This window comes from Diorhabda sublineata, chromosome 3, assembly GCF_026230105.1.
Source record: "Diorhabda sublineata isolate icDioSubl1.1 chromosome 3, icDioSubl1.1, whole genome shotgun sequence".
Lineage (NCBI taxonomy): Eukaryota > Metazoa > Arthropoda > Insecta > Coleoptera > Chrysomelidae > Diorhabda > Diorhabda sublineata.
Genome location: NC_079476.1, coordinates 18,004,071 through 18,029,043, shown reverse-complemented (window position 1 = coordinate 18,029,043; position 24,973 = coordinate 18,004,071). Strand labels below are relative to the sequence as shown.

General features: G+C 32.0%; 1 protein-coding gene across 1 annotated transcript; it reads right to left on the bottom strand.

Annotated features, from left to right (window-relative positions):
* Nucleotides 1-624: 624 nt before the first annotated feature.
* Nucleotides 625-24,238, bottom strand: LOC130441463 (ATP-binding cassette sub-family C member 4-like). Its single transcript, XM_056775163.1, has 11 exons — nt 24,102-24,238; nt 23,808-24,041; nt 21,670-21,920; nt 20,541-20,720; nt 20,322-20,478; nt 14,138-14,726; nt 10,410-11,044; nt 7,233-7,746; nt 6,730-6,880; nt 4,446-4,676; nt 625-1,550 (listed from the first exon to the last, which is right to left on the bottom strand). The coding sequence occupies exons 1-11, from the start codon at nt 24,176-24,178 to the stop codon at nt 649-651; spliced, it is 3,921 nt and encodes a 1,306-aa protein (XP_056631141.1). The 5' UTR covers nt 24,179-24,238; the 3' UTR covers nt 625-648.
* Nucleotides 24,239-24,973: the final 735 nt, after the last annotated feature.

Below are 24,973 nucleotides of genomic sequence, written 5' to 3'. Positions count from 1 at the left end.
TTATTTTAACCTCTTATTAATTGAGTTTTCTCCTTATTTCGTTCCTGATATTCTAATTTTAGCCTTTACATGTGACTTATAGGCTCATTTAGTCTACTGGGTGTTTCCATCTCATCCGGATACCTTAAAATTTTCGTTTTACTCCTTGTTCTAGGTTACCTATAATTGTGTTTCTCGCTATAAAAAGTTATGGTTCAAATACTTCTTTTTTTGTTCTAAGTGTATATCTTTATAAAAATCACTTTTCGTCTGATCTCGTTTTTATATATTGCTATCACAAATTATTTTTTCCAAGTAATATTTCTTCTTTCGTGTTTGCCTCAGCAATTCCATCATATTTAGAGCTTTTCCATCTTCTCATCATGGTCTTCCCTAATTTCTCTCTGCTCATTTCATGCTGTTTTTGATCTTCTTTGTTCAAGTTTTCTACTTCTTGATGACATTTTATGAAGCTCTTTCATTGCTGTTGTTATTATCAATACTTATTATATCGTCCATATGTTTTACCATGTTTCACCATAGTAGGCCAAAAACTGGATGCTTGTGAACGAATTTGGATAGATTATACCACTTAGAGATCAAGCTAAACATTCTGAGAAAATGGGATAAGAAAACTATGACAAATTTTTCTGAAAATTTTTATTAAATCTAATAGTTCGAGTTTTCGGCGACTTTCAACATTTTCGATAACATACTATTCTTATTTTTTACTAGTTTGTCTGGAGTGTCGAATTCAATGATTTTCCCCGTACTTACAACCAAAACTTTGTCACAATTCGTGATAGAATTCAATCTATGGGATATTATAAAAACCGTACTGTCAGAAAAGTTCTCATCGATAGCTTTTTGTACCAATTCTTCAGTTTTAGGATCCATATTAGCTGTAGCTTCATCCAATACCACTATTTTATTTTGTCTTATTATAGCTCTAGCTAAAGAAAGTAATTGTCTTTCACCAGAACTGAAGTTCGTATCTTCAATCAAACATTCCAAATTTGGAATTTTAGAGTCCAAGTACACTTTTCTTATTACATTCCATATTTGTTCATCTGAAAATTCCTTGAAAGGATCGATGTTATTTCTGATAGAACCAGAAAACGTTATAGGATCTTGAGGAATAATCGAAATATGTTGCCTTAAGTATTTCAACGAGAGTATTTTGGTATCTACGTTATCAATTAGAATTGTACCTTCGTGATTATATAATCTGAAAAGTGTTGCTATTATAGAGGATTTTCCGGCGCCTGTTCTACCCACAATACCAATTTTCTCTTTGGGTTTCACATCAAAAGTGATATCTTGTAAAACTTTTTCATTTGAATTGGTATACGTTAGAGAAACGTTTTGATATTGAACTTTCCCTGTACTAGGCCAGTCTGGGATTTTTGTTCCTGTTTTATTTTCAGGTTCGATTTTCGTATACTCCATTACTCTTTCCACGGACGTCATCAGATTTTCGGCTTCTGACCATTGTAATAAACCGAATTGGATAACCATAGTCAAAGCTCCTGCTTGGGTTAAAGCCAAACCGACGTCGCCTGCTGCTGTGTCTGGGAAAATATTTATTATTTAAAAACAGAAATAGTTTGAAAGAAGTTTGTGAGCATAAAATAATGAAAAAATGGATATTCGGATATTTCAGAATATGATCAAATTGAATATACCAAACCAAATGATAACTTATATATTTTATTTTTGTTGTAGATCTATAAAAAGACAATCTGCAATATTTTTATTGGAATATAAAATTTTTTCTCTTGATATAACGGTGTGGGGACGAATATCCGTACAAATGGTTTATTTGAAATTAATTATTTGTACCTTACACTATAAAACAATGGTTACTACTTGATGATTACACACATTTCATATAACTAAAGTAGCACCCAGTCGGCAGGCTCTCCTAATTTTTTAGGCGGGACATACATCCCGTTTTGAACGGGAGAGTCCCGTTATTTTAGGCTTTTGGGATTGTACCGTTGGTTTACGAAAAGTCCCGTTTTTTTACCAGTAATACGAAAATTTTAATAATTCAAATTTTATAAAATAAAAGTACAAACTGTTGGTAATTTCTTATAACACAATCTGTCACTGGTATACATGTTGATAGAACAGACTATTTAATTGAGTGAATTGGTTCTATTTTAGGGAAAACATTTTCTAAAAGGATGTTTTGAAGTATTGTAAATCCCCTGTTTTGTATTTTGTTCCAATAATTTCATAAACATAATGAGTGTTTTGCGTAAACATGCTCAACTATGAAACATTTTTTTTAGTTTTGGGTTTGGCCAATATTGAACATCATTAAACACAACATATTTTACAAATTCCGGCACATTTGCGAATAAAGTTTTTATGGCCAACCTACTTATTTTTGTTTCAAAATTTTGCATCAAATTATGAAATACTGAATCTGGCCTTTGTCCAAGTCTGCTCAAAATTCTCTGTCTCTGTCTGTAGTTATTTCCCAGCCTTCAGAAATTTTGAAAAAAGAGTTCAATAAACGGAATATTCAAGGCTGCAAAGGCTTCTACAACTTTCTTTGCGCAATGAGCGGTTTCCATATCTGGCCAGAGCACAAAATTTTCTTGACGATGCTTTTTCTTCATGAATTATATTGATCTAGACCCACGACACTCTTTTAATATTTCATATTATATATATTTTTTCCAGAAAGACAAAGACACTTTCGAGTTGAGCTTTTTGTGTCTTTAGAAATACACTTTCGAGTTTAGCGTCTTGTATCTTTAAAAATACACTTCTAGATATATTTTTTCGCCTTTTTGACAACAATAAAACTGATTATTCGTCAATAGTAAAATATGTTACGTGGTCGATAATGATTTCCAAACCCTTAGCGGACGAAAACTCGTCACTGAGACTTTTGATTTTTGTTATATTTGTTCCTTCTCAGAATATTTGAGTTATCCGTAAACGATTTCTTCATAACTTAATTTTGTTCATAAAAGTTGGCAAATATTTTGCGTTGTTCGTTTGCTTTTAGATTCCCCTTACTCCAAACTTCTAAGAAAGACTTAATGTTAATTTTTATTATTAACACTACCACTACGCCAACACTCACAATTACACTGTCTGAGGCGAGTTTAACTTGGTTATCGAAACGCGTGTCAGGTAGTGTAATTGTGAGTGTTGGTGTAGTGGTAATGTAAACAGTGTGTTCAGTGCATGATGTTTTTGGTCAGGACATTTGACATCTGACAAATTACGAGAAACAATCAATAAATCTGGAATTTTTTGTTCCCATCCCTCATTTTCTTTGGAGCTTTTAGAGAAATTTCTATAATCACTTCTACGATGTCATATGGTATGAGAAACCTACTAAATGACTTAATATATAATAAACAAATTAAAAATAAAGAACTTCAACATGTATAATAACAAATGAGAAAGAAATATGGGATTTCAATCTTCATTACCTACCAAAGTAATGAAAACGAATTGATGAAAGATTCCTGTGTTAATATGTGATGGAATCAAAGTATATCTTAGTAGTTTTTACAAAAATTTTCATATTTACTTTCAAAACTGAATATTTAAAAAAATCACATCGCTTCGTTCAGCATGCAATTGAATATGAGGAGTAATGATTGTGTAAGATAAAGAAGAAATTAGTGATGGAAATTATAGGGATGCGGGTATTTGAACTTACAAAGGAAATAACAGAGAAGACATTTGATTTAATAAAGAAAAATATCTGAAAAGTGAGTATTCCTAATTGGTAATATATTTCCGTAGGTCACGTGCCACAAAGGCACGAAGGCATGAAATGTTTGTAACAAGTTTCGAGTTGTATATTGAAATTTAATTTCATGATATCGTATGTCACTAGGAATTATTGAATATATTGAAACAATCGTTGAAGAAATCGAAAATTAGTGATAAGAACTGGAGGAATGTGAATATGTCCATCGAAAGAAATAACATAGAAAAATTGTGATTTCACAATGAAAAACGTCTGCAGAGTTATCATTTCCTATCAACTTCATATCTTTATGACGTGTGACCATTCACGCTTTTTTATCACAAAAGTAACAATTTGATAGCGCAAAATTCGAACGAAAACTCCATTATATCAAATATTTTTTATGAAGGCAAATTAACGAAATTATCTATTTTCAATGAATGCATTCACTTGTAATTCCATAGAAGCTGAAATAATTTTCACCTTTCAACTGCTCTAAGACTTCAGGAGCTTCTCAATTATTATTATTATTCACCACGTAGCTTAGAGCCGGTATCTTTCACCTATCCCGGATACAAAGTATCAAACTTATTTTCGGAGAGGTTCTTAGGCACGACGCCGGTTGCTGATATAATAACTCAATTATTTCCACATTGTCTCTGTGCCACATCTGTGGCGTAATGTCAATTGAACAATTTGAATTCTTTCTTTTACAATTATTGGATATTAGTAGGGAAATTACCTGTTTCGAAAAATAGGAATCTAACGATTGTGTATACTGTGAAAGAAACTGCCGTTATATCCATGTAGAAATGAAACGCATTCTTGACACATAGTGATGTATATTTAGCACTGATATAAAGATCTTGATGTCTGTCGAATTCGTCTCTAAGTATATCCTGGGCTTTATAAGCTCTAACTGTAGTTAAACCTTCCATTGATGAGTTTAAATGGCCGATCATTGGACTACGAGCTGAAACCAATTTCAATCAAAGCAAATTAGTGAAAGATACAATTTTTGACCAATGAGATTGGAGAAACAAATTTCCTCAAAAATTGAATTTAGAGAAGACAATAATGTTTGATCAAATTGAATGAATGAAAGCGAATTTTAGGCAACATTACTTGAAACATACAAATTTTGACCAAAATAAAATGGTAGAGACAATTTTTGACAAAATGAAATTTGAATGAGACAATTTTTGATAAAATCAGACTCAGAGAAATAATTTTCAAAATATTAATTGGAAAATTCAATTTTTGACCAAATTGGAATAAAATAAGAAAATATTTGACAGACATAAACAGAAAAGGCTATTTTTGATCCAATGTAGGTAAGAAACGATAAAATTTTAGATGCACAAAACAAATTTTGATTGAAATTAATTTAAAAATTATAATCGGAGAAGATAATGTTTGGCCAAGTTAAGGATAAAGAAAACAATTTTCCACCAAATTGACTCTAGGAGAAAATAATTTTGGATTAAATAAGATGAGAGAAAAACATTTGAACAAAGTTCTTTAAAAAATATAATTTTCAATTAGAATTAAACAGGAAACTATGATTTTTTATCTTATTGATCCTAGAGAAGACAAATATTCAAAAAATTGGAAAAGCTAGTTTTTGACAAACATAGTTGAAGAGGATAAAATACTTTTGAAAGATAGGATACTTTTGAAAAAACATTTTTGACAAAATTGAATGTAGAAATGATAGTTTCGGGAGAACTTGAGTTTGGAAAAGGATTTTTCAAGAAAGTAACTCAGAATTTGAGATTTTCAACCAAACCAGAGAAGAAAACGCCAAAATTTTACACAAAGAATATATTTTTTCATTGAATTAACTTGAAAAAGCAAAAAATATTATGCGAAGGATATTTCCAATCAAATTAGAGAAAATCCAATATTCAACAACATTGAGCACTGAGCTGATGATATTTTTGATGAAACTTATTTCAAAAAAGAAAAAAATACTGATAAAATACCTTACTCAATCGAAGTTATCCTGAAAAAAACCAATTTTTTGACCAAACCAAACATGAAGAAGCTATTTTTGGATAAAACTGTTGATAGAGAAGATAATTGTTGACAAAATTGAACGTGGAAAAGACATTTTTTGGAAAAATATGATAAAAAAGTAAAGAAGGAAATTTCCAGAATATTTAACAAAATTAAACACAGAAAAATTAATTTTTGAATATATTCAAAATGTGAGAATAACCCAAGAGATACAATTTTCAACCATATAAGTATGAGAGAAGGTAATTTTTTGGAACTGAATTCATAATACACCAAATTGAACTTAAGATATGCAATTATCTGTCAAATTGAACCATTGAATACATGAATAACAGAATTTGATTCATAACTCCAAGTTTTGAGAAAATTGAACTCCGAAAAACAAATAATTACCAAATTGAATCAAAAAAGCGTATGATTGACAAATTGAGCTTAGAATGTGAGATTCCACCAAAACAGAAAATTCATTTTCGGCCCAAATTTCACCTAGGAAACACAGCTTTGATAAAATTGAATTGAGAGCAAGGTCATACTAAAATAAAATGACAACAGGAAGCAAAAACTTAGACTAAGCATAAAAAAATAACTGTTTAAATTCAATATACTACAGAGCTAAACTTGAAGAGGATATTAATATTTGGAAAATTAAATTTTTCTACAAATCATTTGAACTTTTCAGTGGAATAATCTCACAAATTTCTATTTTAAATCAAAACAAACTCACCAAAGGCAACTTTAACAAAATTTTCACCACAGATTGAGCTCAGAGATGTCTTTTTTGACAAAAATTGACTGAAGGAAGTAAAAATTTTCATTCAAAGGGAAATGATAACCACAAACGAACTCGTGCTTTAAGACTGATATAAATTAAAAAAACATTTTTGACCGAACTAAAATTCGAAATAGACTGATCATAAAAAACATTATTTTTGACACTTTTGTCATGAGTTTCAAATGAGATTAATCATTAAAAAACAAAGGAAATGAGATTCATAAAAAAAACTTACTTGCAGCTTCCAAACGCTTAAGACTCCTAGCAGTTGGCATATATAAGTGTCGTAAAATAATTAACAACATAAGAATAGCCACTGATGGAACTATAAACTTCCAACTCACACTTGCCATCATACCAACAATTCCTCCAAAAGCGAAAGCAGCCTGAAGAGACAAGAAAAAACTTCATCCATTGTTTGAGTATCAATCTGATGAATACCAGAACTTCAGGAAGTTCAAAATAGTTTGAGGGAATAAAATCATTTTTTTTAATTTATAGATAAAAAATAATCAATTGTTATTTTCAACACTCCCAACAAGCTCCTCCACATCCTTTATTAAAATTTTTTTGATAGATGGCGTTAGCTACGCAGTTTGCATTAATGCTTGAGTCAACACCACTTTAGCCTCTTATTTTCGAACAAATATCAGTAACATTTCTTATATCCTCAAAATCAATGCAAGTTAACTTGTTGGGGAAGAAAAGTTTGTTATTATATAATTGGAATTGACTCACCCCTATTAACAGCGCTAGAATCATTGGTAAATGCTCATCCACAACACTTAAATCTTGTGAAAATCTATTCAGAATATTTCCCACGAAGAATGTATCAAAAAACGCCATCTTTCCAAAAACAACGGATTGTAACATGGCTTTATGTAAACCTATCGAAGCGTTAGTTCCAAATTTGAAAAAAAAATAACTTTTCATAAATTCAAACACTATCGATGCTATCAATAACATTGTGTATATATTCAAAGTTTTCGTAGCTTCTGTTTCTATATTTTCAAGTTTAATCAATAAATGGTAGGTTTCGTTTTGGTTTTGTGTCATGGCCGTACGATTCAAAATAAATTCCTCGTCAGTTGAAGTTCCGTTTGACGACCTTATGAAATTTGGTACTAAAAGAGGAGCGATGGTTGTGGAGTTAGCAGATGCAAAATATACGTCGTATAACTGGTCATAACTTTCGAATGAGTATCCAAAGTACTTTTCTTTTAAAGTGGAAATCGAAGATTGATGATTTACCCTAGAATAAAAAACACATGAGATCTTTCAATTCAAATAAATAACAAATAAATACTGTGAATAAACATAGGGTATGAAATAGGGTTGAACATTGATCAAAAGTAAGAAAGTTTTAATTTATATCGTTGTTCTCACAACTATTATCGAGTTTTTATTCTTGAATTAAATACTTATTTTACAATAAACCTCGTAACTAGCTGATAAAATTTCATATATGTCCCTTGTATTTCAATTTTAGACAAGGAAAATTTTAATAAGGTATAATTGCTCGAATAATAAGAAAAAATTACGAGGTTGGACTAAATATTATCGAAACAAAAGCTCTGACACCTCTATTTATTATTAAAATGTTTAATTTTTTTATTAATTCCCCTCACTAGTTATATATTTTTGCCACCTCATAGGGCGTTTTTCGGTTGTACGAACATGTAGTACTCGCAAAGTGATAGATCCAGACTGTATAGGGGATGTTCTAGCATCTCCCACTCTAGTTCTGATTTCGTATGGGGGCGCGCGTTATCCTAGAGAAGAATTGCCCTTGGCGCTGGAATGCTCCTCCATCTCCGGCGATAAGCGTGTGTTTTCAGAAGGTTAGAATACTATGAAGCCTTTATGGAACATTGAGTGCTTAGGATGTGAACGAACACGTCTCCCCGCCCCCCTCGGTCCCAGATTATAGTACACGCCACCCGGGCGGACTTGTTATCTTCGCTTTGACTGGCGCTTTACCACTTTTTAGACTATACCTTGATTTCGGGAGTGTCATAGTGAACCCTTGGTTTGTAGTGAAGCTTTTCGCTAAGAAACCGCCCCCCTCCTGTTGTCTGTTGCGATGTTGGTTTCTTAGCCCACAATCATGCGGCTCATTCTCGACGGTTTGCGGCCTTCTTTGAACGCTTTATCCATTTTAATTCGGTAGACTCACTAGACACACAAAGGCGGTCAGAACTTGACGTTCACTAATAGTCGTAGCACGCGCGTGAAAACTATGCCATACTGTAACTAATGGCCTCAGCTAACGTATAATCAATCCGCGACCTTAAAAACATACACACGCGCCATCTACAGCGTTTTTCCCGATCATATATATCAGTTTGGTTATGTAATAGACAGTTTCTAAAGACACATGATGGTTTGTTCCGGTAATAGATAGTTTATAATGACAAATGACAGATTGACTTCACAGGAGCCAGTTCTAAAGATAAATGACTATTAATTTTTGCTGAAGACAGTTTATAGAGAGAATTTACGTTTTGATTTTGTAAAGTGCAGATACTAGAAAAAAACGATAGATTTCTTCTATGAAACACAGTTTCTAAAGATGGTTTGTAATGATAAGAGACAGTTTCTGGTGATGAATGACAATTTGTTTCTGTAGAAGATAGTTTCTCAAGACAGTTTCTAAAGAAAAAATTGGAAGTTTGCTTTTCTAGAAGGGTTTCTAGAAAATATTGACAATTTTATTTCGCATGAGAGAGATTTCTTCCTGGAAGGCAGTTCTTGAGGACAAATGACAGAGTGATTTTGTAAGAAAAAGTTGCTGAAAACAAATGTAAGTTTGATTCTACAAAAGAGAGCTTGCAAAGGCAAATAACGGCTCATTTCAATAAAAGATATATTATGAAGACAAATTACGATTGAATTTTGTGAAAAACAAGTTACCAAAGACAAATGACAGGATGATTTTGTGAAGGACAGTTTTCAAACGCAAATGACATTTCGAATCCAGAAAAGAGATCTTCCAAAGACAAATGACGACTCACTTTAGTTAAAGATAAATTCTGGAGTCAAATCACGAATAAAGTTTGTGAAAAACAATTTTCCGAAGACAAATGACAAGATGATTCTGTGAACGACAGTTTTCAAATGCAAATGACATTTCGATTCCACACAAGAGATCGTCCAAAGACAAAGACGACTCACTTTAGTTGAAGATAAATTCTGTAGTCAAATCACGAATAATAAATTTTGTGAAAAACACGTTTCCGAAGATAAATGACGGGGTGATTTTGTAAATACAGTTTTTAAATGCAAATGACATTTCGATTCCACAAAAGAGATCTTTCAAAGACAAAGGACGAATCACTTTAGTTAAAGATAAATTCTGGACTCAAATCATGAATAAATTTTGTGAAAAACAATTTTCCGAAGACAAATGACAAGATGATTTTGTGAAGGACAGTTTTTTAATGCAAATGACATTTTGATTCCATAAAAGAGAGTTTCAAAATTCATATCACTGTCCATTTGCATCAAATTATTTTTAATTTTATGAAATACAGTTTCTACAAATAAGTAACAACTTTTGATACGCAGAAAAAGAATTGAAAAAAACTGTTTCGCGAAAATGTCTTTGGTCGACTGGCGTTGGCTTACTTCGAAAAATACTGGCGAAATAAGATTCGGTGTGGTAAGAAGGCGAAACTCGTTTCGCGCAATGACAACCCGGCTTAGGCATATAATCCAGCATTAAAACGTCAAAAGATATGAAATAATGTTCAAAACTTCGAAGCATGTCTTGTGAGTTGAGAGAGCTCACAAAATGGTTGATTTTCTATGAGGAATTCATCTTTGATCTCTGGAGCCTATAATTCGGTTATTGAAAAGTTGAATTTATGATTAAAAGAGAAAAAATATCCAAAATTCACATAAATTCTAACTTACCAATTAGTCAACATAACTTGAGAACTGCTATCAAAAAACGTAGATCCAAAATAACAGGCAATAATCAATATAACAAAGAAAATTCCTCCTCCATATTTAACATATTTGGTATAAACTTCAAACGCCAAACCACCTTTCTTTTTATCTTCGTGATAAATTTGCTTCTTTATTGTTGCAGTTTCTACCAATTTTGTATTTTCCGTGCTTTCACTTTGTATTTCCACATCATCTTTAGAATTTTTACTCGAATCTGATCCTTCTAGTTCTTCCAATTTATTCAACATATCCGGCAATATCTTTTCTTTAATTCCTTCATACTTAACTGCACCATTTTCAAGTATTACTAATTTATCAGCTTTCGTAATATGTTTGGTGTTATGTGTTACCAAAAAAACTAATTTTCCTTTTAGGAAACCTTCGATGCAATTAATGAAAATATGATCTTGTACTTTCGTATCTAGAGCAGTAAGGGAATCATCAAGTAAGTAAATATCACTGGTTTTATATATTGCTCTAGCCAAATTTATTCTAGCTTGTTGTCCTTTGCTTAAATTCATTCCTCTATCAGCAACTATAGTCTCGTCACCTTTTTCTAATATACTAAAGTCGTATTTCAAAGCGCACACTTCAATAACCTGAAAAATTTTAGTTATAAATGATTGAATCCGTTAGTTTTCTAGTTACAGTGCTATGTTTGAATATGCCATATTTGAAGAACAGTTATATGTTATGTTTCACAATCGAGCTTCATTTAATCGGGAATAATTGTTCTTCAAACTATCTGATTTTCATTTTTGAAATATAATTATTTTACTTGATTAGTGTTTCTAAAGATTACTTTAGTTTTCCAAGTTTCGAGAATGTTGTTATTTTGTAATGAGTTCCAAAAAAATGATTAACCCTCTATTGTGATAATAAAATAAAATTTGGTGTGAGATTAAACTTCAAAATGCGTTTTACAATTTTCTGGCTTGGGATAAATTGAAAAGTGTAGAAGAGAATTACAGTCATTAATTTTTTTGAGCATACCTACAAAAAAATTAAAAATATGGTCTTGATGTTGGTTAATACTCCAAGGTAACTGCAAATTTAAAACGTGAAAATAAAGAATATCGTCTCAAAACATAAAAAATTCTCACAATTGATGAAAAAAAATACTTGATGTTTGAGGTTGCAACTATTTTCGGAATCAATCATTGGTCATACAACTGCCAAGCACAAACACCACACCGTCGTTTTTTCTTGAAATACATGGATAAAAAATGCACTGCCAGTCTAGTTGGTATCTATACATTTGGTAAAATGCTCTCTATTATACTGTTTTTGTAGATCCTCTTCTTCTTTGTCAGCAGAAGTAAATATTACGAAAATAAAAAAACAAGGTGGATGGAAGTCTACGACGGTAGTCGAGGGCTATGTTGATCATTCCATTGCCTATAGAAATACCACTACTGGATAAATTCTCCCAAGCTCTTACAACTCAACAGATTTTGGAACGTCATCAGACTAGGAAAATTTCAAGATAAGAAATGTTTTAAATTATCAAAAATGATATGATTTCCTAAATGTGCTTATATCTCACACAATATTGAGCATACAGCTCCAAACTTAAGCTCTCCCGAACTAAGATTCATGTATAAAATTTCCTTTTTTCATCCAGAGTACCAAAACTTGTCGAAATATAGAGTATTAGACAAAGTATGGTAACATAACTTTTTTTGAATGCGTGGTATTCAGTCGATTGTTTTCATAGACTGAGCCATAAAGTTTATTCAGACACAGCTCAGTCACCATCATGTGTTGGAATACTGAGGAATGTGCGTTTGCCATGGAAGCCTACCTTTCGATTGGATATTCAGTGATCGCAAAAAATCGAGTCTTCCAGAATCGGTTTAATTTAGCTCTGTTGAGTGTTATGTAGCCCACTACATTTAGACAACCTATGAGTAGGACAAAAAAATGAACTCCTTGGCCTATTAGATCACCTGAGAACATTAAGGCAGTGAAATCTTCAATGTACTGGTCTCCACGATGTTCTGCGACCGCAAATATGCGTTTGCATTTGGACTATCCGCTTATTCTGTAAGATGTGTGTAGGAAATGTCAAAACGTGGCTACAAGTTTTGGGTTTCACATTATTCTTACTGTCGTTCATGCGGACGTTGTTTCTTATTTTATATTGTATCAGTCCATGATTCAACAACGCGTGTGTTACTACATTAACATCAATTCCCGATGCATGAAATTAATATTGGTTGGCTCAATCTTCCTATTTTACCAATTGTGATTTTTGATCTGTAAATTTCTTTAGAATTTCTTTAACATTTAAAGTTCAATATTTCCAAATATTTTCGTGATTTTTGATTACTTATGATCTTCTATTCACATCTTACTGCATATTTTCATAGTTTTGGGCTTTAATGATCTTATTTCTTTATCTTTGTTACATTATACAATCTTTTACTTCTTACTTCTGCTTTCTATAAATTTTTTTTTGGTTTTCGTCTTTCTATAATCTTCTTTCTTCATATTTGTACAATTTTTTATTGTTTTTAGCTACTTTAATTTTTTCCTTATCTGTATTTCTATACATTTCTCAGACTTTTGGCTTCTTGTGGTCTTCTTTCTCCATTTTTTTATAAGATGTTCATCTTCATATTTCGATAAATTTTTATTGCTTTTTTCTATAATCCTGGTCCATCTTTTACTTCTTTCTTCTACTTTCTATGAATGTTTATGGTTTTCTTTTACTTATAATCTTCTTTTTCATCTTTATTCAATTTTTTATGGTTTTTGGCTCCTTAAATTTTCTTTATCTATATTTCTATACATTTATCAGGCTTTTGGCAGCTTGGGGCATTTTTCTTCGTTTTTTCAACAAATATACATCCTCATATTTCGATAAATTTGTATTGCTTTTAGACTCTTTTGTAATCCTGGTCCATTGTTCCTATTGTTGATCTTGAGTCTAATGACTTATGCCCTATATTTGGTAGTTCTCTTTGTCTATCTTCCATTAGTCTCAAATTTGTATCTCTTTCTATTACGGAATTTCAATGGAGGACATTCGGGAGGATATTGACAACATAATATCAGCTATGCTTAAAGAGTCATAACAATCGATGTTATCAATATATCTACGATGACCGTTTTCTTTTGAACCTCCGGTCGCTCCGTGCGCTGTAGGCGACTGCGAAGTTCTCGCACTACACACTCTGCCATTTTTGACATTCAGGCGTCAGTCGGCGTTGTGCTACAACCACGTAAACATGTCCGTCATTATTGATGTGTGAATTGCGAAATGTGATTCGTTTTCTACTGGCTGAGGGCCATAGTGCTGCAGAAATCCATCAGAGAAGGAGTTATGTGTATGAAGAATACTTCATGAGTGACTGTGTCGAAAGTTTAGAGATGGCCGTATTGATGTGCATGATGAAGAGGGCCAAGGACGCAAATCTGTTCCAGAAGTTTCAAGGTTTGTTTTGTACTCTAATGTTACTGAACGGTTAGGCTACATTGGCGAAAACTTTCTTTGAAGGGGGTATTGAAAAGCTTAACAAATAACAAATGTCTCAATCTCTTCGGTGAAGTAACCAAAGTGTACCAATCTTTTGGTAATAAAATTATTGTTTTATATGAAATCATGTAAAGTGATACTTTAGGTATTCACCTACGTTCTAAATTTATGCTTCCGCACGCTATAGTTTGATACTGATAACATTACTTACCTTATTATATCTTTCATAATCATATTGTTCACCGAACAGAATATTTTGTTTAATAGATGCAGGAAACAACCACGGATCTTGCGAAGCATAACTTTTCGTACCTCTGGTGTGTACTTCTCCACTATCTACGGGAAGATCTTCCAGAATCGTTTTTATCAATGAACTTTTCCCGCATCCCAATTGACCTGTTATGACATTTAGTCCAGCGTTTAATGTTAAAGTTATATTATCAAGAATCTGTTTTCCCTTCATTTCCACGCTAATATTTTTTATATCAATTTGTGGATTTTCATCGTGTGTATCAACATGTTTTGGTAATTCATCAAGCTGCAATACATTATCTATTCTTTCTATAGCTGCAGATAACTCTGCAATTAATGATATACCGTAAGTGAAGATTAGAGATATTATATGTCGAAGGGTTCCGTACGATCTCATCACATAAAATATAGTTTCGGCTTGAGCATGGGTGTTGAACCGAATGTACATCATTACTAGTATGTAAAATCCAACTTTTCCAAGTAAATCGCTGGAAATCATCAACGAAAATTGTGTGATAGCTTTTCGGAGTAATATTTCGACTTCCTTTCTGAAACAATTGAAAAAATACGAGAATTATATTTCGGTTTTGATGATCTAAAGTCCTGAAAATACTTTGGAATTACTAGGAGATCAAAATAAAGGCATTATAAAAAATAAGCTGATGATTTTCTAATTACCACAATTCTCACATTTTATGGGTATATATAAAAGAAAATCGTCGTAATTACAATATTTATAACTTTATAAGGGCCGAGCCGATTTGGCTAGAAATTGGTAAGGTGTTAGCTTCATCCCGTCTCCGTGGGACGAGATATAAAATAGCCCAGTGGGTGGAGGCAATTTCTCATCAAAAGAGTAAGTTGTAAGCAAAAAAGTTGATTTCTTTCACTTGTACTTGTACTTAAAGGTTTAGTTATTGATTTAAAAAATATATCAGTGGTCTATTGGTCTCCCAAAATTTCCCAAAAATTTCGAAAATCATTTTGATTTATAAATTTCCTATTATTTCAGTCTATGAGAAAGAAATAAATAAAAAATACCACGTTGTAGATCCAGCTTTTCTTAATAAAAAATGACCTCGCACTGTTTTTGTAAAAACTATAGTTTTCTCAGAAAAAAATAGTAAATCTATCAAGTCGTTTTTCTAAGGCAAGACACCTCCTATAGACACCAAACGTATATTTCTGTTTTTTTAAGTAAACAATTGAAAATTCTGGAAAAAATCAATACATATAGATTTCTTCTTGTTATATAATATTTTATTGAAAATATTTCTACAGTCTACATCGATGTCGATATCGGATCTGATTTTTCACTCTCAGATTCATCGTCACTTGACTCATTTGAGAGCTGGTGAAAATTTTCACAATGATCCGGGTAACAAGTTTCACAAGCTGAGAAACATAGCAGCTACCGCGCCGGCCGGCCGTCCCCATTCGGGTTCATTGTATTTTGTAGCTGGATACTTAGCTGTACGATACTTAGACTATTCTTTGAACCCCCTTGTATATGTTATAACAGACCGGAATTTTATGAAAGAGTGATTATAGAGATTCAGTCTCACAACGACAAAAACGGTTATTACCTGGTTGTATTCATGAATATATAATATGATAAAGACTGAAAGAAGTCAAAACGTCAAATGTTTTTACATTACCAGCTTGCTTGGTACCAATATTTCATTCCATATGTTCAATCTGCGTGACATGTACGTAATTATGCAACTGAAGAATTCGTATTTTACGCAGCCCTTGCATGTCTTGTGCGCGGGATGCGTTAATACTTTTTCCAAGAAAGTTTCAGCTTTTACAAAAAAAGTGTAAGAGACTTTTTTTATCGAGAAAGCTTCACCTTACAGAGTAGTATTTTTTATATTCTTATTTTTTCATCACAGACTGAAATAATGGGAAATTTCGAAAATCAAAATTATTCAAGAGATTTTTTTGACTCGCTACACCTCTCAAGTTTTTTCATATCAAATTTTTGCTTATGACTTGTATTTGTAGCCTTCAGCAATAGGGTTAGAAGTGGTATAACAAAACACAACAAAATAAAAACCAAAATTTTATCAATCAAAACACCAGTATAGCCTAGGAGTTAGCAACCTGTGGCTACCGAGCCACATGCGGCTGTTTGGATATGGAGCTGTAGCTCTTTAGTTCTATACGCAAATATAATTTTATCGAAAAATAATATATTTAAAAATAGCGTTTGGAAGATTAAGCACCGATTATATCTCTTAGCGCATGCTTTCGCCTTCTCCCCCGTGATACACGTGATAACGGTCGTTAGCGAGGTTGGCAGTTGTTTTTATGTTTTTGCTTTTAATAGATTCACTCTGAAAACAAAAATGAAAACCAATAAAAGTGTTTTGTTTGTTTATTTCCTGAAATAATTTTGAATAGATATTCTAATTAGCGATTTTTTAAGAGGTATAATATTTAATTTTGTAAAAAACCGCAAAAAAGTTTGAGAAAATTGATAAAATTATCATTGGAATCAATAGAACGATCAGTATAATTTCATGTTTGAAGATGATTTCATGCAAATGTTGACCGAGGCTCCACTTTAGATAGCCCATGCGCAAGGTTCAATTTTGGCACACTCTCTCCAATATATCGGCCGAATAAATGCTTCAATATTAGCTTCCAGTGCGTCAATTGTTGCTGGTTCATCCCCGTAGATATTAGACTCAAAATGTCCCCACAAAAAATAGTACTAAGGCGTTAAATCACACGATCTAGGCGGCCAATTGACGGGTCCCAAACGTGAGATGAACTGTCTTGTTGAAATCACATGTCAGGCATATCCATTTCTTCCATTTTGGGCAAAAAAAATCATCAATAATCACACGGAAGCGCTTGCCATTCACAGTAACGTTCCGGCCATTGTCGGTTTTGAAGAAGTACGGACCGATGATGCCACCGACTCGTTATCCACACCGAACAGTGTTTGCGTGCTAGGAGTTCAATGTCCAATAGTGTAAACTGGGTTCGAAATTTAGTCACAGGCTTCCGATTAGCTCCCTCAGTGGGCCTACCAAACTTTGATAGTAAAATTCAATAATTTGCAAGCGTTGTTCGTTCATAAGTCGATTAATGTTTAAATTATAGACCAAACTGTACAAGTTTGACAATGACATGAGACACGATTCACGCGTGATCTGTCAAAAACAGTGTTGCCAAAAAGATACCAGCAAAAAAATCACTCAATACATAGAACTCATCTTTCATCTTACCAGGTCGCAGATGTTCTTACTTTTGGGATAATAAGTTGCTCGTTTGTCAGATACGTCTTCCCAAGATACAAAAGAAGAATTTCTAGGATTGCTACCGCTCTTGAGACAAACTAGAGAGGAGGGAAGATATAGGGAATACCGTGCAAAAATGCTTTAAAGACAATGGGATCAATTTGAAGAAAATCGTTTTAATAGCAATTGATGGAACCAGAAGTATAACAGGAAAAAATAAAAGGACAAAAATGGTTCTTCGGAGCAAAATAAATCAATAAATTCACTACCTAATACACCAAGAAGCGCTGTGTTCCCAAACATTTCCGACCGAAATAGTGGAGATCATGAATTTAATAATAAAAATTGATAATAGCATCTTGTCAAAAGCGCTCTACCACTACCATTTTTAATAATTGTGAAACGAAAAGGAGACTAAGTATCCTTACCTCCTTCTTCATAATAAAGTGCGATGGCTTTCTAAAGGTGAGGTGTTGTAACGTTTTGCTTTGTGCTTGAATGAAATAAATATATTTCTTAATGAAAAAGACATTAATCACCCTCAATTGGAGAGTGGTTACAAAAATTTTACTTAATGATGTATATCACAGCGAAATTAAATAAATGAATTTGCTGACAGATTTGATCAATTCAAAACCAACAAAACCACTCTAACATTTCTAGTAAATCCTCTTAACACAAATAGTAACGAAATCTACATTGAGCCATTCGGAACTGGAACTGGATCTCTAGACATGCAATTGATCGATATAAAATGTAAAGCTTTGTGAAGTGAAAAATTTACGGCGCTAAAAATATATTAGAAGAGTTTGAGATCTGGAAATGTATATACGTAACGCAACAAATGTGGACTGTTTGGAAAGAAATGCCGTGATTTGACGCTCATATAATCGATGCATGAAATAGTCTTCTACATTCTTCTGCAATTAGGTGAAGAAGTTGGCATTTGGCATGCTGAATATCTTCGGATCGACATATTCGTGCTAGCAAGCGTTCTATTTCATGAATATAATAATAAAGTGAGAAGGCAACTAATCAATGAAAATTGAGAATTATATTTGAAACCTAGGACAAAAGTCATAATTAAAGAAGCATTCCAAAAAGGTCTGAAGAAGAACAAGAAATTGCAAGTTAAGATTGTCTTGTGCACAAGAAGAAATTTATGGAGTACTGATTTGATTCGAGCAGCATCCTTGAACTGCTAAACTTTAAAAGTGGAATTTTGCTAAATAAAACTCAGAAAATTCGTTCACAAAATAAACTAACCTAGTATTTTAATTTCCGATTGGCTTACAAAATTTAATAGCTTATTTTGTTGAATCGATGTTCAATTTATTGGACTTTTTTTGTAAATAAATAAATCAAACCAGAATAGAAATATTTCCAGGTTACATTAATCTTGAAGTGGTCTGTATAAAAAAAACAAATAGGGTTAATTATAATTGCTCTAATTTGGGGTATGTTCCAAATTTAAAGCCTTTTTAGTGACATACTGGATGAATAGATCCCCAGAGAAACGAAATTATAAGATAAAATATTCCAGTAATATACAATGAGAAAATTAGGTGAAACATGAATGGATTGATGAATTATCTTGATTTTAGGTTATTAATTGTGCTTTCGTTTAAAAGTATATGGTATTGGAGTTTCAGCTGCTTCCATTCTTTATGTAAACATTTTCTTATTTCACATTAACAATTTGAGCTTTTGTATTCATCAATAGATCACCTACATCATGAATATCACAATTATGAAAGATACATTAATGAAAAAATTTGACACTAAAGAATACACAGACATACTTACAACAACATACTTCAAATATAGCACAATTAATAATGGAAGATCTTAAGGAAAATGTCTTAAGGAAAATGTCTTAAGTGAACTTGAAATGAATATCTAATTCATTTGCTGTATTATGAATAAAATTGAAAACACAAATCAAAAATTCAATTCTCATCATAAAAAACTTCAATTCCCAATCGACATTAAACCAAATCATGAAATTAATTTTCTTGATGTCACATTTTATGAAATTGATAATAAAATAAGAACAGAAAGGTTTACAAAACCAACTTGGTCCTCAAGATATTTGAACGTCATCCTTTTTCACAAAAAAAATCAATAACAAAAAGTTTGGCTGATAGATCTATCCAACATCACATCCTGAATTTAGATGTTTAGTTATTCAAAAAGTAAAAACTGCATTGAATTAGTCGGAAAAAATGATAGACAACATATTGAGGTAAAGGATAAATGAAAAATATAATCAATTAAGAAACAAAACATTTTTTTTACCACACGTACGAAGAATTTTCTAACAACTAACGAATTATTTCAATAAATATGATATTAGTATGAGTTATAGAAGATATAATATATTATCCAAATATTTCACTAAAATAAAATCTAAAAGACCAAAAAAAAAAACAAAAGAATATAATTATATATCGAGTACCTTGTAATGATTGTGACGCAGTCTACATAGGGCAGACATCAAAATAATTAGAGAATAGACTGAACAGTAATCAAAATAAAACTGCATTGACGACCCACGAAATATCAAAAAATTATATATCCGATTATAAAGATTGATACAGAATGAAATATATGGAAAAAAGAATTTATAGAAACGGTTTTTGTACATAAAAATGAGAAATAAAATTTATACTTCTATATTATAAATTTTGATGAAACTACGAATAATTTGCTACATATTTGATATAAAAAGTAAGAAAAAATTACTTTTTCTTGTTTAAACAGATTTCTATTTTGATTCTATTATTTTGATATTGATGATGTAGGCGATTGATTGATTAATATAAATACGCAAATACGCAAAGTAGTCGAAATGTCAAATATAAAAGAGAAGTAAGAAAGTAAAGAAATTACCTCCTAGTCTCATCAATTCTGTCTACGAAAATTTTTTCCCAAGTGTACATTTTAATAATTTTAATTGTTGATAAAGCTTCTTGTGTTTCTTGTAAACGTTTATCTGTCCTAGTATTCATTTTCAATCTAAGATTCTTTATAATTTTAGAAAAACAATCTGCAAAAGAGATCAGTTCAAAAACTATATTGATAATAATATATCTAATGATTATTACTCACATTGTATCGGTACAGCAGAAGCCAAAACTATCACTCCAACTGTGGAAGACCATCCTATTCTAACGTATATCAAATAACAGATATACACAGATTGTATTGCTCCAATCCATAAATCATTAACTAACCATATAGCACCTTCAAACTGAGCGACGTCTTTAGTTATAAGCGTCACTATATTCCCTGAAAATAGTACATTTCTTTGTACCAATTTGTGTACTAGAGCTGCTATCAATATTTGAATTAAATTAAAATGATTATTATTTATTACTGATAGAAATCAAAACTAAAACTACCAGTAAATAGATTGATATAAAATTTGGCAGCTTTAGAATGCTTAGAAGTGATTTGGGTGATGAATTTGTGGATCAAAATTCAATATTTAGAAGATAAAACTAAAGCATAGACTGTAGATTGAGCTCGTTAGTCTCAAAGTCGACACTTAATATCTTTATTTATCAAAAATGCTCTTACCTTAAGAAATCCATGAGTGATTTTTGAGGCAACAAGTACATTAAATATCAGATATTGAAGATTTGAAGACTAGTTCATGAGAAACCACTTCAAAGTGACAGAATGAAACTAATAGTGATGCTAGAGAAACTGACAATGTACTAGAAGAAAATTGTAATGAAAGTGGAGATGAAGGGTCACTCATAAACCAAGTGTAATATTTTGAAAACAAAAATCCCTTTAGATGGAGCGTTAAAGAAATTGAAACGAGCTAAAAGATCTCAACCTCATTGAATTAAATTGTTTCATGTACAACTATCACATATCACGCATTTCAAGGACAAAATTTAGTTATTTTGGAACAATTTGTATTCTTCCTTTGCTTATGTTGATACATCATACTATAGGCTTTGACTTCTCCAGTTGTTACTCAATATAGCTGCCCTTTTCCGATGTTTTCCTATTAAATTATTATTTTCAAAATTGGATTTCAGAACTTTCTTCTTGTTCTATGAGTGATTTTCTCAACATTTATTTATAACTTTTTATATTTTGAACACATTCACTTTCTAAGAGATTGAATAGAGCCACAGAGAACGATACTAAGATTCAGATAAATATATCTGGACAAAACTCAGTGGAACATATTTTCATTCTCATTTCATTCTCATCATCTTACCTAAACTCGTCTTTTCTAAAGCCTTGGGACTCAACTTCAGAGCTTTTCTGTATATTAAAGAACAAAATGAAGTTCTTATTTGAATTGCCAATTGTACAAGATAAATCATGTAATTAGGATGATAAAAACTGTGTACTAATTTTAGTCCTATAAGGATAGTAGCATAATATAAAGCGTCGTTCATCGACATTTTAGTTTGACCAGGATTGAAGTATGCAACTAAATTAGCAATTGCATCAGGTTCCAAGGCACTAAAAAATAATTATTTCCATCATAAGTACAGAAACATTTGTTACATTTACGTACATTTGTACAGTTATTTGCTTTCGAGTTAGTACCAACAACCGATTTTGCCTGTTAAATAATGAAGTTTGAAGATTAACTCCAAAATTCATTCTGGAGCTTGTTTGTTTATTCTGGGAACTCCCTTAACGCTGATAGATGCATTAGGATCTAAACTTAGCTCTCTTATCCATATAATAACTCGAAAGAGCGAGAACTTCCAAAAAACAGATGAAACTGGACAAAATATTGTTAATCAAGTCAATTCCAATTTCTATCCGGAACCAAAAAATCCCGAAGGAAGATTTCAGTGAGCATTTGGTTGAATACCTCTAGTGTAGATACCCTCTATGCAATCGGAAAAGCTTTTTCTTGAATAATGACAGCTTTCAAGAAAATAGAAGCGAGGATAATCAGAAACTGCCCAGAACACGCTTCCTGGTCACGCGAAGCATCTATTTCAGTACCAGCCGTGACAGGACAATTTCAAAATTAGGTAAATACGATTTCTATGCGTTTAAGACAAAATTAAATCGATTCCTGTCATTTCCTCGTTACGTATCGATATTATCTACACTTATCATCCGAAAATTTCAGTAGATATAAATTTGGTTAAATACCTCTGAAATTGATGATGTGAACACCGTCTGTGAAATCAGAGAAGTTTTTACTCAAATAACTAGAGCTCACGAAGAAATGATGGTGTGGAGAACCGTAAAATTCCCAGAGCTTGCTGGAAATGTCACGCGAAGCAACTATTTCAGTACCATTATCATCTAGAAAAGTAGAGAGTAGTTAAAAGTTTGAAGCTGGCCCGATCCCTCACCTTCAAAAGGTTTTGTCACCGTGAAAGGATCAATCCAAACATTGATAGGTTAGATAGCTTTTGGTTGGATCGAGTTAGGTTTGGTTGGATTAGTTAACTAAGTTGGAATTTTTGGAAAAGTTAGTGATATTTATATTAAAAACACTGTTTACTCTATCACTGTACCAACATTCACAATTACACTGTCTGACCTGCGTTTCGATAACCAAGTTATCGTCTTCAGAGACTTAAGACTGTTTATCTTCAGACAGTAGTGTCAGCTTTAGACAGTGTAATTGTGAGTGTTGGTGTAGTGGTAGTATATAAACAGTGAGTCCAGTAGGTTAGCTAAATATGATTTATATGCACTTAAGACATAATTCACTCAGCTCTTTCTATTCCCTCGTTGCGTATCGACTTCATCTTCAATTTTCATCCCGAACCAAAGAATTTAGGAGGACGATTTCAGTAAGCATTTGGGTGAATACCTCTGTAATCGATTATGTAGACACCCTTCGTGAAATTAGAGAATTGTCACGCGAAGCAACTATTTCAGTACAATGACAATTTAGAAGAGTAGAGAACAGGTAACTACCTGAAAAACTTCAAGATTGGCTCAATCCCTCACCTTTCTGGGTTGCCGGCTATTTTCACCGAGAAAGGTTCGATACAAACAATGTTAGAATCGGTTGCTTTTTGTTTGGTTTTCTATCCTTACTATACACTTGAGACAAAATTCACTTTATTCCCTGGACTCCGACGATTTCGATGATTCTAAACCTAAAACCTGTTTTAAATACCTTCGAGCTTGCCACTTAGAATCCCCTTTCCCCGGTGACAAAACCAATCCAGTGGACTGGAACTCGTTTCCTTATAACTTATTTCCAACTCATCTCATGTACAAGGTTTCGTCAGATATTGGTACTAATTCGAAGTCTTACCAATTATTTTAATCAAATACGAATAAGTTAGTTCATATAGTAATAGAAATATCTGAAGAATAATTAGGAAATTGATATTTTTGCCCTACTCAAAATTTTTCATATTATACCTTGTTAATAATTTCCAAGCTAAATTGAAAAGTCCTAATATTAGATAGGACATACCAAAGCAATTCCATAAAACACGAAAAATAGAAGGTTTTCCTTTTCTTTTTCGGTCTGCATGATACGCACTTTCAAGTTCGTCAGCACATTTTTTCGATCGACAAGTTTCAATAACTTCGTAAAGATCATCATCCTCCAAATCCTTTTTGTAACCGCGTGTAAATAAACTTTTTGTATAGCTTAAAATGAATTTGAATATTTATTTTTATAATTGCTAGTATCATCAACTTGATACTTACATGAATGTGATTAAAGAGAATACATTAGCCGTTTCACGAGGATTGGTAGACCTTTGAATTTTTTCACTATCATCCATTTTGTAATTGTTAACTTTACAATTAATGTCTTATATTTCTTCAGATAATACAATAGTACTAATTTTTATTTTCTACTATTAATTCTGAATGTCATTGTTTTGTTTGAAGAAGTGTTACAAATATTTAACCAAGATACCAGACAATGATATCTATTGCGTTATATTAAACATTTAAATAAAATATATATATCTTATATATAAAATGGGATTTTTCACTTCCTCAATATTTATTTCCATAAATTTGCGGAAGATAAATTATTGGAACGTTGATTCAAATATTTAAATGAACTTTATTGGTACCAATCGACTCGAACTTTCTATTGATTTCCTTGAAGCATTATCAACCATGATGGATCAGAACAAAATTAATTTTATTAGGGCAGTACTGATGAGGTTCACGCTAGCATCGCAACTTAAAATGAATTAATTTTTCATCAGGTTCTCCTGATCATGCCCATACAAAAAACTTCTCAGGATCAGTTGACTGGAAAGAATAATATTTCTCATTAGGTTATCCTGACGAGCTATACATCAGGATAATTCTATTTAAAATACATTGATTTTTCTTCAGTATTTTTTTAAATAATATGAATAATATTTGTTTACACCTTTTGTCTTCATACAACCCAAATAGGGAGTATATAAAGTGATATAAATCAGTACCACATACGTCAATCCTTACCTCAAAATCATGCATATAAGGATAATTTGATCAGTACCACGCCAGAGGACTCTTACCTGAAAGTATTTAAGGCAATTGTCACTAAAACTTCACCTACAATGAAAATCCAATCA

Coding starts and splice junctions, on each gene's coding strand:
- LOC130441463 (XM_056775163.1), bottom strand. CDS start 24,178: ATGGATGATAGTGAAAAAATTCAAAGGTCTACCAATCCTCGTGAAACG. Junction 21,921..23,807: donor GCTTGGAAATTATTAACAAG/GTATAATATGAA, acceptor ATTATTTTTTAG/TGCCTTGGAACCTGATGCAA. Junction 7,747..10,409: donor CAAGTTATGTTGACTAATTG/GTAAGTTAGAAT, acceptor TTTTTATTCTAG/GGTAAATCATCAATCTTCGA.